Here is a 15,270-nt window from a genome sequence, read left to right as displayed (position 1 = left end):
TTCCAGCCTAGATAGAACAAGTGACCTGAAGAGTGTCATCATGGGCTTGGCCTCCCTAGTTTTGAAGGTTCTCATTATCCATCCTGTCATTTTTCTAGCAGATGCGATTGATACAATGTTATGGTCCTTGAAGGTGAGATCCTCCGACATGATCACTCCCAGGTCTTTGACGTTGGTGTTTCGCTCTATTTTGTGGCCAGAATTTGTTTTGTACTCTGATGAAGATTTAATTTCCTCATGTTTACCATATCTGAGTAATTGAAATTTCTCATCGTTGAACTTCATATTGTTTTCTGCAGCCCACTGAAAGATTTGGTTGATGTCCGCCTGGAGCTTTGCAGTGTCTGCAATGGAAGACACTGTCATGCAGATTCGGGTGTCATCTGCAAAGGAAAACACGGTGCTGTGGCTGACATCCTTGTCTATGTCGGATATGAGGATGAGGAACAAGATGGGAGCGAGTACTGTGCCTTGTGGAACAGAGCTTTTCACCGTAGCTGCCTCGGACTTTACTCTGTTGACGACTACTCTCTGTGTTCTGTTAGTGAGGAAATTATAGATCCATCGACCAACTTTTCCTGTTATTCCTTTAGCATGCATTTTGTGCGCTATTATGCCATGGTCACACTTGTCGAAGGCTTTTGCAAAGTCTGTATATATTACATCTGCATTCTTTTTGTCTTCTAGTGCATTTAGGACCTTGTCGTAGTGATCCAATAGTTGAGACAGACAGGAGCGACCTGTTCTAAACCCATGTTGCCCTGGATTGTGTAACTGATGGGTTTCAAGATGGGTGGTGATCTTGCTTCTTAGGACCCTTTCAAAGATTTTTATGATATGGGATGTTAGTGCTATTGGTCTGTAGTTCTTTGCTGTTGCTTTACTGCCCCCTTTGTGGAGTGGGGCTATGTCTGTTGTTTTTAGTAACTGTGGGACGACCCCCGTGTCCATGCTCCCTCTCCATAGGATGGAAAAGGCTCGTGATAGGGGCTTCTTGCAGTTCTTGATGAACACAGAGTTCCATGAGTCTGGCCCTGGGGCAGAGTGCATGGGCATGTCATTTATCGCCTGTTCGAAGTCATTTGGCGTCAGAATAACATCGGATAGGCTTGTGTTAATCAAATTTTGTGGCTCTCTCATAAAAAATTAATTTTGATCTTCGACTCTCAGTCTGGTTAGCGGCTTGCTAAAAACTGAGTCATATTGGGACTTGAGTAGCTCACTCATTTCCTTGCTGTCATCTGTGTAGGACCCATCTTGTTTAAGTAGGGGCCCAATACTGGACGTTGTTCTCGATTTTGATTTGGCATAGGAGAAGAAATACTTTGGGTTTCTTTCGATTTCATTTATGGCTTTTAGTTCTTCCCGCGATTCCTGACTCCTAAAGGATTCTTTTAGCTTAAGTTCGATGCTTGCTATTTCTCTGACCAGTGTCTCCCTACGCATTTCAGATATATTGACCTCTTTTAGCCGCTCTGTTATTCTTTTCCGTCGCCTGTAAAGGGAGCGCCTGTCTCTTTCTGTTTTACATCTACTCCTCCTTTTTCTTAAAGGAATAAGCCTTGTGCATACATCGAGTGCCACCGAGTTAATCTGTTCTAGGCATAAGTTGGGGTCTGTGTTGCTTAGTATATCTTCCCAGCTTATATCGGTTAGGACTTGGTTTACTTGGTCCCACTTTATGTTTTTGTTATTGAAGTTGAATTTGGTGAATGCTCCCTCGTGACTAATCTCATTATGTCGGTCTGGGGCTCCGCGCATACATGACTGAACCTCAATTATGTTGTGATCTGAGTATGTTGTTTTTGATATGGTGACATTTCTTATCAGATCATCATTGTTAGTGAAGATGAGGTCTAGTGTATTCTCCAGTCTAGTAGGCTCTATTATTTGCTGGTTTAAATTGAATTTTGTGCAGAGATTTAAAAGCTCGCGTGAGTGTGAGTTTTCATCAGAGCTGCCTCCTGGTGTTATTACTGCAACAATATTATTTGCTATATTCCTCCATTTTAGGTGCCTTAAGTTGAAATCCCCCAGGAGCAAGATGTTGGGTGCAGGAGCTGTGTATGCCAGTATGGTTCTTAAATCTCTCAAACCAGCCTTTGCTGGCCTTAAATTCACTCACATCACCACTATTTGCAGGCAATTTCTTTACCAAATCTTCATGCAACTGCCTAGCCTTTTCACAAATAATCGAGGTCATAAGAGTATCTCCTGCTAATTATTTCTCATTTATCCACACCAATAATAACTTCTCAACCTCTTCCAGTACTGGTGATCTCATTTTTGTCAGCATAGTTACTCCCTTTGCAACAACAGCATCCTTGATTTCCTTTTTCTTGGCCACTATGGAACATAAGGTTGTGTAGGGTTTCTTATACATCCTGGACAGTTTTGCCACACTTGTACCACTTTCATATTGTTCAATGATGGTTTTAAGAACATAAGAACGAAGGAACACTGCAGAAGGCCTACTGGCCCATGCGAGGCAGGTCCAAGTCTCCTACCGGCTTAAGCCAATGCACCCAACCTAGACAGGTCAGGTCACATTGACTTAAGGGAGGAACACGGCAACCGACCTGTTAGCACAAGCTATCAGGTCTAACTCACACCCACCCACATCTACTCATGTATTTATCCAACCTATTTTTAAAGCTACACAACGTTCTGGCCTCTATAACGGTACTTGGGAGTTTGTTCCACTCATCCACAACTCTATTACCAAACCAGTACTTTCCTATATCCTTCCTGAATCTGAATTTTTCCAACTTAAAACCATTGCTGCGAGTCCTGTCTAGGCTAGATATTTTCAGCACACTATTTACATCCCCTTTATTTATTCCTGTCTTCCACTTATACACCTCAATCATATCCCCCCTAATTCTACGTCTTTCTAGAGAGTGCAGTTTCAGGGCCCTTAGTCTATCCTCATAGGGAAGGTTTCTGATACATGGGATCATCTTTGTCATCCTCCTTTGTACATTTTCCAGAGAATTTATATCCATTCTGTAATACGGTGACCAAAACTGTGCAGCATAATCTAAATGAGGCCTAACCAAGGATGTATAGAGTTGAAGAACAACCTGAGGACTCCTATTATTTATGCTTCTTGATATGAAGCCAAGGATTCTATTAGCTTTATTGCGAACACTTATGCACTGTTGTCTTGGTTTCAGATTACTGCTAACCAGAACTCCTAAATCTTTTTCGCAATCCGTAATATTAAGATCTACATTATTTAGTTTATATGTGGCATGGTTATTGTCCTGTCCAACATTTAGAACTTTGCATTTGTCTATATTAAACTGCATCTGCCACTTCTCCGACCACTGCATCAGTCTATTCAAATCTTCCTGGAGTGCTCGAATGTCCTCGTCAGAATGAATTCGACGGCCTATTTTGGTGTCATCGGCAAACTTGCCGATGTCGCTCTTTATGCCCTCATCTATGTCGTTTATGTAGATTGTGAACAGCAGGGGGCCCAACACTGACCCCTGTGGAACACCGCTCGTGACACTTCCCCACTCTGATTTCTCCCCATTTATGCAAACTCTCTGCTGCCTATTTGTCAACCATGCCTCTATCCAGGAAAAAATTTCTCCTCCTATTCCATGTGCTTTAATTTTCCTCAATAGTCTCTGATGTGGGACCCTGTCAAAAGCCTTACTGAAGTCCATATACACAATATCATATTCATTACCATGATCTACCTCCTCAAATACCTTAGTGAAAAAAGTTAATAAATTCGTAAGGCAGGAACGCCCCTTTGTAAAACCATGCTGAGATTCGTTGATTAATTTATGCTTTTCAAGGTGGCTACGAACTGCCTCGGCAATTATTGATTCCATAAATTTTCCCACTATGGAGGTTAGGCTTATTGGTCTATAGTTCGAAGCTAAGGACCTGTCACCTGTTTTGAAAATAGGTATCACATTTGCCATTTTCCACTTATCTGGCACCATGCCAGTTTGTAGTGATATGTTGAAAAGATTAGCCAAAGGTGTGCTAAGCTCCTCTTTACATTCCTTTAGAACCCTTGCATACAGTTCATCAGGGCCTGGGGATTTGTTAGGTTTTAATTTATCTATTTGCCTAAGGACCATGTCACTTGTGACCCTAATAGTGCACAGTTTATTATCGTCCTGTTCTACATAATTTATCATTACTGGAATATCGCTGGTATCCTCCTGTGTAAAAACTGAGAGGAAGTATGTGTTAAAAATTCTACACATTTCCTTATCACTGTCAGTGAGCTGACCCGAGGAACTTTTGAGTGGGCCTATCTTGTCCCTGATCTTACTTCTGTATACCTGAAAGAATCCTTTTGGGTTAGTCTTCGATTCTCTTGCAACTTTAACCTCATAATCTCTTTTTGCTTTTCTAATTCCCTTTTTTATTTCTCTCTTTAACTGAATATATCGATTTCTTAATTCAATCGAATTTCTCACCTTCTTTACCACAGGCTTGGCACTAGGAGCTCTCTTTGGAGCCATGGTAGCTTATTTAGTACTTGCAAGCACTAAAATAAATGGAATATTATGAAATATTTCGCTGGAGCACGTGAGGGGACCTTCGCTCACTGGTAAACAATGCCAGACTGGCTGCCACCACGGCTCACGCCGTGGGTACGCGTCCCTGACGAACTACGACTCGCGAGTCAACTTATGAAAAGCGGGTCCATGTTTATACGAGAATACCCCTATGATTGGCGAAATTTACGATTGCCGGGAACTACGAAAAGCGAGGGACCACTGTACTCTGCTTGAAGATATGAGTAAATGTGATGACACAGCCTTGTGGCTCTCTCTGAGACAGAGAGCTAGACAGATAGACATGGAGCTTGACAGACAGACATGTTTGTGTACCAGTGAAAACAAAGCGAGGGCCGACGCTCATCAAGTGTGTTTGTGACAATTTGAGTACAATTTCAGTACCTAATACTAGTGTCAGAACAAAGATTAGTTATGAAGTGACAAGAACTACTATAAATTGTAATTATCAGAACATAAAAATTATATAAAATAATATGAAAAACAAAAAAAGGTACATCGGCAACACTTCTGCAAGCAGCAGGACTCGATGTTGCCGTCACGTGAGCATCCAGTACCAACTTCTTGGCTTCATACCTCTGTAAGTACTGATCATATTTTTTTGTTTTTATCCTATAATACTTAGAAAAATGTGCTCTTTATTTCCATGAAAAAAATTATTTTTATTTTTCAAAATATTCGGAGCACTGGGGTATTGAACGTATACACCTGTATATACGTTTGGACTGTTTATGGGTTAATATATGATAGTTTAAATATGTTATCAGACTTTTATATGCATTTGAAAGTAAAAGAAGGCTATTTTTTCACTTTATAGTGATTTTTGCCGTACAGTAATAGCTCAGAACCTAACCTGCTGTATAAGTACAGGGCCCTCCTGGAGAAGAAACAGCACTGAAAATAAAATTTTAGGTTAAAATTCTTACTTAAAGAATAAATGAAATCAGACGCAGAATATTATGACCCTGAGATGCATTTATGATTATGAGAAAATAGATTAGTTTTGAAAAATTGGCATACAAATAAATATTGGGATGCATTAACACTGTAAGTGGTGCGATTACTGTACTAGGAATAGGCTGTAAACAGCAAGTCACAACACAGAGGCAGAAACAATTCATAACTAATCCCCAGACTAACAATGAAGACTTTCAGTTTATTGTTAAATGCTGTAATCTTTACAGCTTGTATGACTTGACTTGACCTTGGCTGTCTCCTCATCTTCCAGTGGTTCCTGGCCTTTTTATTCTTGCTCATGATGGGGTAATGGCTTGAGCAGGCCAAATTTGTTCACTTTTGTTCTAATTGTATTAATATTAACATTCATAAGAAAGTGTATAAACTAAGGGAGGAGGAAGTTCGGGTGAGATATAAGCGACTATTGGCAGAAAGGTGGGCTAGTGCAAAGATGAGTAGTGGGGGGGGGGTTGAAGAGGGTTGGAATAGTTTTAAAAATGCAGTAATAGAATGTGGGGCAGAAGTTTGTGATTATAGGAGGGTGGGGGCAGGAGGAAAGAGGAGTGACTGGTGGAATGATGAAGTAAAGGGTGTGATAAAAGAGAAAAAGGTAGCTTATGAGAGGTTTTTACAAAGCAGAAGTGTTATAAGAAGAGCAGAGTATATGGAGAGTAAAAGAAAGGTAAAGAGAGTGGTGAGAGAGTGCAAAAGGAGAGCAGATGATAGAGTGGGAGAGGCACTGTCAAGAAATTTTAATGAAAATAAGAAAAAAATTTGGAGTGAGTTAAACAAGTTAAGAAAGCCTAGGGAAAGTATAGATTTGTCAGTTAAAAACAGAGTAGGGGAATTAGTAGATGGGGAAAGGGAGGTATTAGGTGGATGGCGAGAATATTTTGAGGAACTTTTAAATGTTGAGGAAGAAAGGGAGGTGGTAATTTCATGCACTGGCCAGGGAGGTATACCATCTTTTAGGAGTGAAGAAGAGCAGAATGTAAGTGTGGTGGAGGTACGTGAGGCATTACGTAGAATGAAAGGGGGTAAAGCAGCTGGAACTGATGGGATCATGACAGAAATGTTAAAAGCAGGGGGTGATATAGTGTTGGAGTGGTTGGTACTTTTGTTTAATAAATGTATGAAAGAGGGGAAGGTACCTAGGGATTGGCGGAGAGCATGTATAGTCCCTTTATATAAAGGGAAAGGGGACAAAAGAGACTGTAAAAATTATAGAGGAATAAGTTTACTGAGTATACCAGGAAAAGTGTACGGTAGGGTTATAATTGAAAGAATTAGAGGTAAGACAGAATGTAGGATTGCGGATGAGCAGGGAGGCTTCAGAGTGGGTAGGGGATGTGTAGATCAAGTGTTTACATTGAACAGTATTTAGATAAAGGTAGGGAAGTTTTTATTGCATTTATGGATTTAGAAAAGGCATATGATAGAGTGGATAGAGGAGCAATGTGGCAGATGATGCAAGTATATGAAATAGGTGGTAAGTTACTAAATGCTGTTAAGAGTTTTTATGAGGATAGTGAGGCTCAGGTTAGGGTGTGTAGAAGAGAGGGAAATTACTTCCCGGTAAAAGTAGGTCTTAGACAGGGATGTGTAATGTCACCATGGTTGTTTAATATATTTATAGATGGGGTTGTAAAAGAAGTAAATGCTAGGGTGTTCGGGAGAGGGGTGGGGTTAAATTATGGGGAATCAAATTCAAAATGGGAATTGACACAGTTACTTTTTGATGATGATACTGTGCTTATGGGAGATTCTAAAGAAAAATTGCAAAGGTTAGTGGATGAGTTTGAGAATGTGTGTAAAGGTAGAAAGTTGAAAGTGAACATAGAAAAGAGTAAGGTGATGAGGGTATCAAATGATTTAGATAAAGAAAAATTGGATATCAAATTGGGGAGGAGGAGTATGGAAGAAGTGAATGTTTTCAGATACTTGGGAGTTGACGTGTCGGCGGATGGATTTATGAAGGATGAGGTTAATCATAGAATTGATGAGGGAAAAAAGGTGAGTGGTGCATTGAGGTATATGTGGAGTCAAAAAACATTATCTATGGAGGCAAAGAAGGGAATGTATGAAAGTATAGTAGTACCAACACTCTTATATGGATGTGAAGCTTGGGTGCTAAATGCAGCAGCGAGGAGATGGTTGGAGGCAGTGGAGATGTCCTGTTTAAGGGCAATGTGTGGTGTAAATATTATGCAGAAAATTCGGAGTGTGGAAATTAGGAGAAGGTGTGGAGTTAATAAAAGCATTAGTCACAGGGCAGAAGAGGGGTTGTTGAGGTGGTTTGGTCATTTAGAGAGAATGGATCAAAGTAAAATGACATGGAAAGCATATAAATCTATAGGGTAAGGAAGGAGGGGTAGGGGTCGTCCTCGAAAGGGTTGGAAAGAGGGGGTAAAGGAGGTTTTGTGGGCGAGGGGCTTGGACTTCCAGCAAGCGTGCATGAGCGTGTTAGATAGGAGTGAATGGAGACGAATGATACTTGGGACCTGACGATCTGTTGGAGTGTGAGCAGGGTAATATTTAGTGAAGCGATTCAGGGAAACCGGTTATTTTCATATAGTCGGACTTGAGTCCTGGAAATGGGAAGTACAATGCCTACACTTTAAAGGAGGGGTTTGGAATATTGGCAGTTTGGAGGGATATGTTGTGTATCTTTATATGTATATGCTTCTAAACTGTTGTATTCTGAGCACCTCTGCAAAAACAGTGATAATGTGTGAGTGTGGTGAAAGTGTTGAATGATGATGAAGGTATTTTCTTTTTGGGGATTTTCTTTCTTTTTTGGGTCACCCTGCCTCGGTGGGAGACGGCCGACTTGTTGAAAAAAAAAAAAAAAAATCATGAGAAAGTCACAGGCAAAAAATAAATGCTATTTGATCATAAATTTTAAAAATTTCTGCTGCTAATTTTCACTTTCAGTGTTTTGTTCAGAACCTGTAATAAGAGGCCCACTGCAATCATATCCTGGCCAAAGAGTCTTTTGAGAAGTTTGATCTCTATAATTGTTCAGTTTAAAAAGTTATGAGTTTTCCATCACACTGCTAAGGTACTCTTGAGCTCCTGCTTTCTAGTTGACAGTTACATCCACCATAATGTAGGGTGCTGGAGGTAGGATTTCTAAAGTGGCTCACTGATCCTGATCACAAAATGCAACATTTTCAAACACGTAAACTACTTTGCAAGAACTTCTGTTAACCACTGGGGCTGCCTCCTCTGCATATCAGTTGTTTCAGCTTGTTCTTGTGAGTAGTGAGTTAACTTCCAAGAATAATGTGAACAGTTACTTTTGCCAAGCGATTCAACAATTCTTTCACAGACAGTAACTTTTTTATTCTTCAAAACCTTCTATTATAATGGTTGCAGAACTCAGTAAATTCCCACAGTAGTCTTTTAGTATAAACCAAATTTAAAGGTGTTAACAGATGAAATAAGTAAATATTGTTTTGTGACTTGAGAAAATATTCCTACAGGGTCCATGCACAGATTTATTCTACCAAAGCTTTAAGTAAATGTAAGTTTTTTTGTGGAAGCAGTGTGAATGATACCTGCTGATATATTGTTCCTTTCACTATGAAGATGTAGACGAGTGTCGCGATGGAACCCATGATTGTTCACCTGTAGAAACATGCGTCAATCGCCGTGGAGACTATGTATGTGAACTGACCAATGATAATCTTAGTAACACAGTGTATACCAGAGATGAAAATGATGGTGAAGATTATGATGTAGTGCTGGCAAAGGTATCAAAAAGACATTTTTTGTGCATGACTCACTTGAAAAATGGATGTTGAAGCCACACCTGAAATATGCATGCTGCTTTCAAATTCTGTTCTTGGAAGTTTCAGTATGTTATAAAAATAATACATTAAAGACCCTAAAGTAGGCAGTTTTAATAAATGATCCACACCCAAGCTGGTGAGATTTTCATAAGACAACCAGTATGAACTTTTGAATTTGATGGTTAATGTTTAATTATGTGACTGTGACATGACAAATCATGTGCACAGCTAAGAATACAAGCATGTTTTTTACATCTGCTTTATAATCTTCATGTGAAATTGCATTCAGATCTATGTGTGTGTGTGTGTGTGTCCACATAAGCACCAAGTATAATTTCATTTAATGCCATTCTCATTAGTATTTGTAGTAGCATAAAAAATCCTCTCACACTGGGAGTCCAGTAAGATGATAAAGAGGATATATAAATTTGGTGTAACTAGAGGTGGCGTAGGGAATGTCTGAGAAAGAGTTGAAAGAAGGGTGTGAAAGAGATATTCATTAGTATTGTTTTGAATATCCAGTAGCATATGTGAGCATGTTAGGTAAGTTAAATAGAGTTAAGTGCTCTTTGAGTATTGAAAAGATTTTATAGTGTGATCGAGTATTATCTATGAAAAGATTCAAGAAGCCTTGGTAGATAGACTTTAGTTCTGGAGGTGGGAAGTACAGTACCTGCACTCTGAAATTCAGGTAAGGCTGTTTTAATTTTGAGAGTCATCATTGGACTGTGATGTCTGTGCCCTTCTGGAAGGGTGACCAGGGAGTAAACCACAGTATGGGTGGGGTTAGAACCCATGGAAAGTGAGTAGTAAAACTCCAAGCCAGTGCATAAGCCACTGCACCAGCTGGCAGTTGTGTTATTACTAGGGAGTAAGTGATGGTAAAAGCATTTTCTTATGTAGGCTTCTTTACTCTGGTGGGAAAGTGGTAAATTTATCAAAAAATGCACTAGAAGATCATGGTCACAATATTGTTGAGATTTGTAAGAAATATGTAAAATTTGATGTTTGGCGAGAATGATACTTTTATTTACAAGGAAGACATAAATCGTATACATAATAATGATGCACTGAGAATTGTTGAGAGAGTTTGACACTCGACAGAGGCCAGGCGGAAGCAGCAGTAAGCGTATCCGTTGCCAAGATGGTTATCGCTACAATCGGCGCCGTCATAGTTGTGTGGGTATGTGTGAGCTTTAGTCAAATATTATTCCTAAATTTTGTCAGAAACTCTTGCTGTAACCGTTCCTACTACTACTAGTACTACTACTACTAGTACTACTACTACTAGTACTACTACTACTACTAGTACTACTACTACTACTAGTACTACTACTACTACTAGTACTACTATTACTAGTACTACTACTGCTACTAGTACTACTACTACTACTACTACTACTACTACTACTACTACTACTACTACTACTACTAGTACTACTACTACTACTAGTACTACTAGTACTAGTACTACTAGTACTAGTACTACTACTACTAGTACTACTGCTACTAGTACTACTGGTACTACTACTACTACAAGTACTACTACTATTACTACAACTACTGCTAGTATTACTACTAGTGCTAGTACTACTACTAGTACTACTATTACTACTAGTAATACTACTAGTACTACTATTACAACTAGTAATACTGCTAATACTACTAGCAGCACTACTAATAATACTAATGCTAATAATAATTCATATTCAATTGTACTGCACATACATACTGTAATTGTTTTAACATTTAGAATAAAATATAGTACAGTAATCCCATAGCATTGAGTCACATTAATGTGTTGGTGGGCTTGAAGGGTTTGTGTTCAGAGGGAAGTGGAGAGGGAAGTGGAGGCCTTTGTGAGGGAAGGGGGACACTCACCCCACAGACTGCTTGCCTGACTAAGAACTTGGCAACTCTTTTGACATAAATAGTGGGGATATTTCCCCATTCTTTTAATTTTACTAACACTGCTGATGAATTCATAATTTCATCTTATTCAGAAAATTCTGATTGATTTTTTTTAACACATTGGCTGTTTCCCACCGAAGCAGGATGGCCCGAAGAAGAAAAAAAAAGTTTTTCTTCGTTTTACATTTAGTAATTTATACAAGAGAAGGAGTTACCAGCTGATTGTTCCTGGCATTTTAGTTGCCTCTTATAACATGCATGGCTTACAGAGGAAGGATTAAAGTATAATTGGAATTTGTTTCATTAACAAGCTTACAATGTCAGCTTTCAACTTTTTTTTTTATATATAATAGAAACAGTGTTCCAACTGATGCCATACCTGTGAACCTGCTTGGCTACCCCATAGCAATGCTCACTCTTCTGTATTGCATCCAACTTTTGTTCATTTGTTATAATTTTGTGGTTAGAGATACATGAGCAAACACTTAGGTTGGACATTTTATTATGGAGTGAACAAATTTCATAATGAATATAATACTGGGTTACAGTACCAACAAGTTGATAAGTAAGACACATGTGCAACAGTTAGGTATCCTTATTCTGAAATATTTCACCTACATCATCTTTATAACCCTAATGCTTCTGCTGCCTCCTCTGTATTCAACTGAAGAAGCTTACTGTGTAGGTGAAATGTTTCAGAATAAAGATGTCTGACTGTTGCACATGTCTTACTTACAAAATTTCATAACAAAATGTGCAAAGTGTTTGATTGTGTGTCATTAACAGCAACTTTTCAGTATTATATACCAGGTTGTCACCATATTACAATCTTCCTCTTGCCACTGGTACACAGTCTCTGCTGCTTCTAAACATCTTTGGTAGAACAGATGATTAGAATTGTCATCAGAAATTTGATAAAAAAGTGTCTTGTAATGACCACAAAAGGGACTGTTATACATTTTGTGATTTATAGAAATTGAAATGCAAACATTTTCTTGCTAAGAAATTGTTATGGATTATTCAATTCATGCACATATTCTTGCCAGGAAACCAGGCATGGTGCTTCATTTTAAATATTGGGGTCTTGAAAAAAGATGAGAATGAGAAACTTATCTGTTTACTATTTCACCTGTGTGGTGATGTGTACTGTGTAGGCTAGTCTCGAGCCTAGATGCCTTGCATTCAGCAAGAGGTGCTGTGGTGGTAAAGAGCTTGATCCAGGGAAATGGGGCTACCTACCCCTTCAGATTAAACCTTATTACCTTCCATTTTCCAGGTGTTGCATATCCCTTTATGCGTTAAAGCTTTCCTGTGAATATAGTAATAATAATACAATAATTCCTTGCAGTTTTTATGTTCATGACTCTGTAGGAATTATCATTTGCAGTCCTTGTATAAATTGCAGAATTGAAGTACAGCAGTACTTTCTGTAGAAGTTGTGAGAGCAGGAGTGCTTCAAGTCTAATCAACCATTGTACACCTAACCTAATAATATAAGTCTGATAGCATTAAAGAGTATTTTTTTGCATTTGACGTAACCTCCGCTTGATGCTGGGTACTCTTGTTTTGCATCACCCAGGGGGCAGAGGCTCACCAAGGGTGCTTATTGTTGCTTGGATATCCTGAAAGAAAAGTTGTGCTAGTGTGGCAGTCTTTTCAGTGGCTAGTCAACTGTGAGTTTATTATAGGGAATGAGAGTTCTGGCTAGTGTAAGGCATTAGTGTATTAGGACTGAGAGAGGTTTTAGTCTATGGCATTTTTTATATATATATTAGTATTTGTTATTAATTGCTCTGTCATTATGTATGAGCTTATTTTCTGGAACTATAACTTGCATATGTTATAATGGCATACATTATAATGGATCTGCTATGCTTTTACATTTCTATGGTATTAGGTGAAGCTTGGCTCCATTATTCATTATTTGCAATGCTATTATATTGCCTTGTTTTCATATATCCTGTTTGTTAGAGGGTCTTTTTATATTACAACTGGTCCAAAAATACTGAAAAATGGGTAACTAATACTGTACTATGAGTCTGGGAACCATGGGGACACTGAATGCCTAACTTGTATCCATTGAAGTATTAGTTCAGTATCAGTGAATTCATTTTTGCATGTTTCTGTTGAATGCATCCCTGATGGAGTTAATCCACTTTATGTTGTGCATGTTGTTATCCATATTTTGAGATCCTCAGCAGTACATGAGCTCTTATGCTAATTGCTTTTTAAGACTTCACCAAAGAATTGCTTGTAAATACACCCATCATAATTATGCAAGAGATTAATCTATTAGTTTTGTTCATTCCTTTCTCTTTTGAAAGTACCAGTGCTCTTCACATAATGTTGTAAGCCATGCTGGAGAAAGATGGAACTTTTTGCTTATTAGGAAAAAGAGGTGCAAAAAAGTTACTCAAATTTTTTTCACGAATAGTTAAAGTAGGAAGTGCCACAACCACTTAAAATTTTAGAATACTGTACATGTATATGAGAGATTAAATACTGTTAATGAAAGACTATGAGCTTAGCTCTGCCTCTCTGGCTACCAGATGTTTATTAAAAGTAGGTAATTACACTGTGCATTAATGTCTACAACTTTCTTTATCCTGTGTTTTCATAATTATTTGACACTGTATAATAGATCATAAAATGGCAAGGCATAGTAGAGTTGGTAATGTATTTAAAGTTACTTCTGATAATCTTGCAATATAATTTATAAATTATTTACACAGAAGTAGCATAGACTTCCATCTAACCTGACTACCACTCATTCCCCAGGCACTGTATACATAACCCATACAGGTTTTGTGCTTCCCCTATGATTATATATAATTTACTAATAGTTTACTTGGAGAGAGTTCCGGGGGTCAACGCCCCCGCGGCCCGGTCTGTGACCAGGCCTCCTGGTGGATCAGAGCCTGATCAACCAGGCTGTTGCTGCTGGCTGCACGCAAACCAACGTACGAGCCACAGCCCGGCTGATCAATAATTGCCGAAGCAGTTCGTAGCCATCTTGATAGGTACAGATTGATTAATGAATCTCAACACCAAGGGGCGTTCCTGTCTTACGAATTTGCTAACTTTTTTCACTAAGGTGTTTGAGGAGGTAGATCATGGTAATGAATATGATATTGTGTATATGGACTTCAATAAGGCTTTCGATAGAGTTCCACACCAGAGGCTATTGAGGAAACTTAAGGCACACGGAATAGGAGGAGAAATTTTTTCCTGGGTAGAGGCATGGCTGACAAATAGGCAGCAGAGAGTCTGCATAAATGGGGAGAAATCAGAATGGGGGCACGTCGCAAGCAATGTTCCTCAGGGGTCAGTGTTGGGCCCGTTGTTGTTCACAATTTACATAAACGACATAGATGAGGGAATAAGTAGCGACATAAGCAAATTTGCTGATGACACCAAAATAGGCTGTCCAATTCATTCTAATGAGGACATTAGAGCACTCCAGGATGATTTGAATAGAATGATGCAATGGTCGGAGAAGTGGCAGATGCAGTTTAATATTGACAGATGCAAAGTTCTAAATGTTGGACAGGTAAATAACCATGCCACATATAAACTAAATAATTTAGATCTTAACCCTTTGACTGTCGCAATCCCCAATCCTGAGGTGTCTCCTGGTGTCGCAAAATTTAAAAAAAAAAAAAAAAAATTCTTATGAAATGATAGAGAATCTTTTCCCGATTGTAATGACACCAAAAAAACGAAATTTGATGGAAAACTGACGGAATTATACTCTCACGAAGTTAGCGACCTTGGCGCTGTTTACAAATTGGCGATTTCGCCCACTTTGAGCCCTATTTTTGGCTAATTCCATTGTTCCAGTCACCCAAACTCAGCTATTTCTTTAGAACTCCATTTTTTCTATCGATTGAGTACAAGAAACTGCCCATTTACCGATTTCAACTACCTAATAATGTGGTCAGAAATTTGCAATTTGGCCAATTTCACGAAAACTAAAAAATATGACAATTTCAAAATAAGGTCCAGAATGAACAATGCAGACATTCCTGGCTCTAAAATAACATTTTCTTTTCTCATCA

General features: G+C 38.7%; 1 protein-coding gene across 12 annotated transcripts in view; it reads left to right on the top strand.

The window, feature by feature from the left end:
* The window catches only part of LOC128699641 (fibrillin-2), a 206,911-nt gene that overhangs the window by 118,556 nt on the left and 73,085 nt on the right, over positions 1 to 15,270 (top strand). For 3 of the 12 annotated variants that reach the window (XM_070099328.1, XM_070099318.1, XM_070099322.1), the window contains 2 exons: positions 9,099 to 9,262; positions 10,406 to 10,484. The exons of the other annotated variants lie outside the window; for them this stretch is intronic. In XM_070099328.1, the coding sequence (XP_069955429.1) occupies positions 9,099 to 9,262; positions 10,406 to 10,484 (243 nt within the window). The remainder of the gene's footprint in view (positions 1 to 9,098; positions 9,263 to 10,405; positions 10,485 to 15,270) is intronic. 12 annotated transcript variants of the gene reach the window in all.

Source organism: Cherax quadricarinatus, chromosome 67 (assembly GCF_038502225.1).
Source record: "Cherax quadricarinatus isolate ZL_2023a chromosome 67, ASM3850222v1, whole genome shotgun sequence".
Lineage (NCBI taxonomy): Eukaryota > Metazoa > Arthropoda > Malacostraca > Decapoda > Parastacidae > Cherax > Cherax quadricarinatus.
Note: the sequence above shows the minus strand (reverse complement) of the source record. Positions and strands in the feature narration are given on the sequence as shown.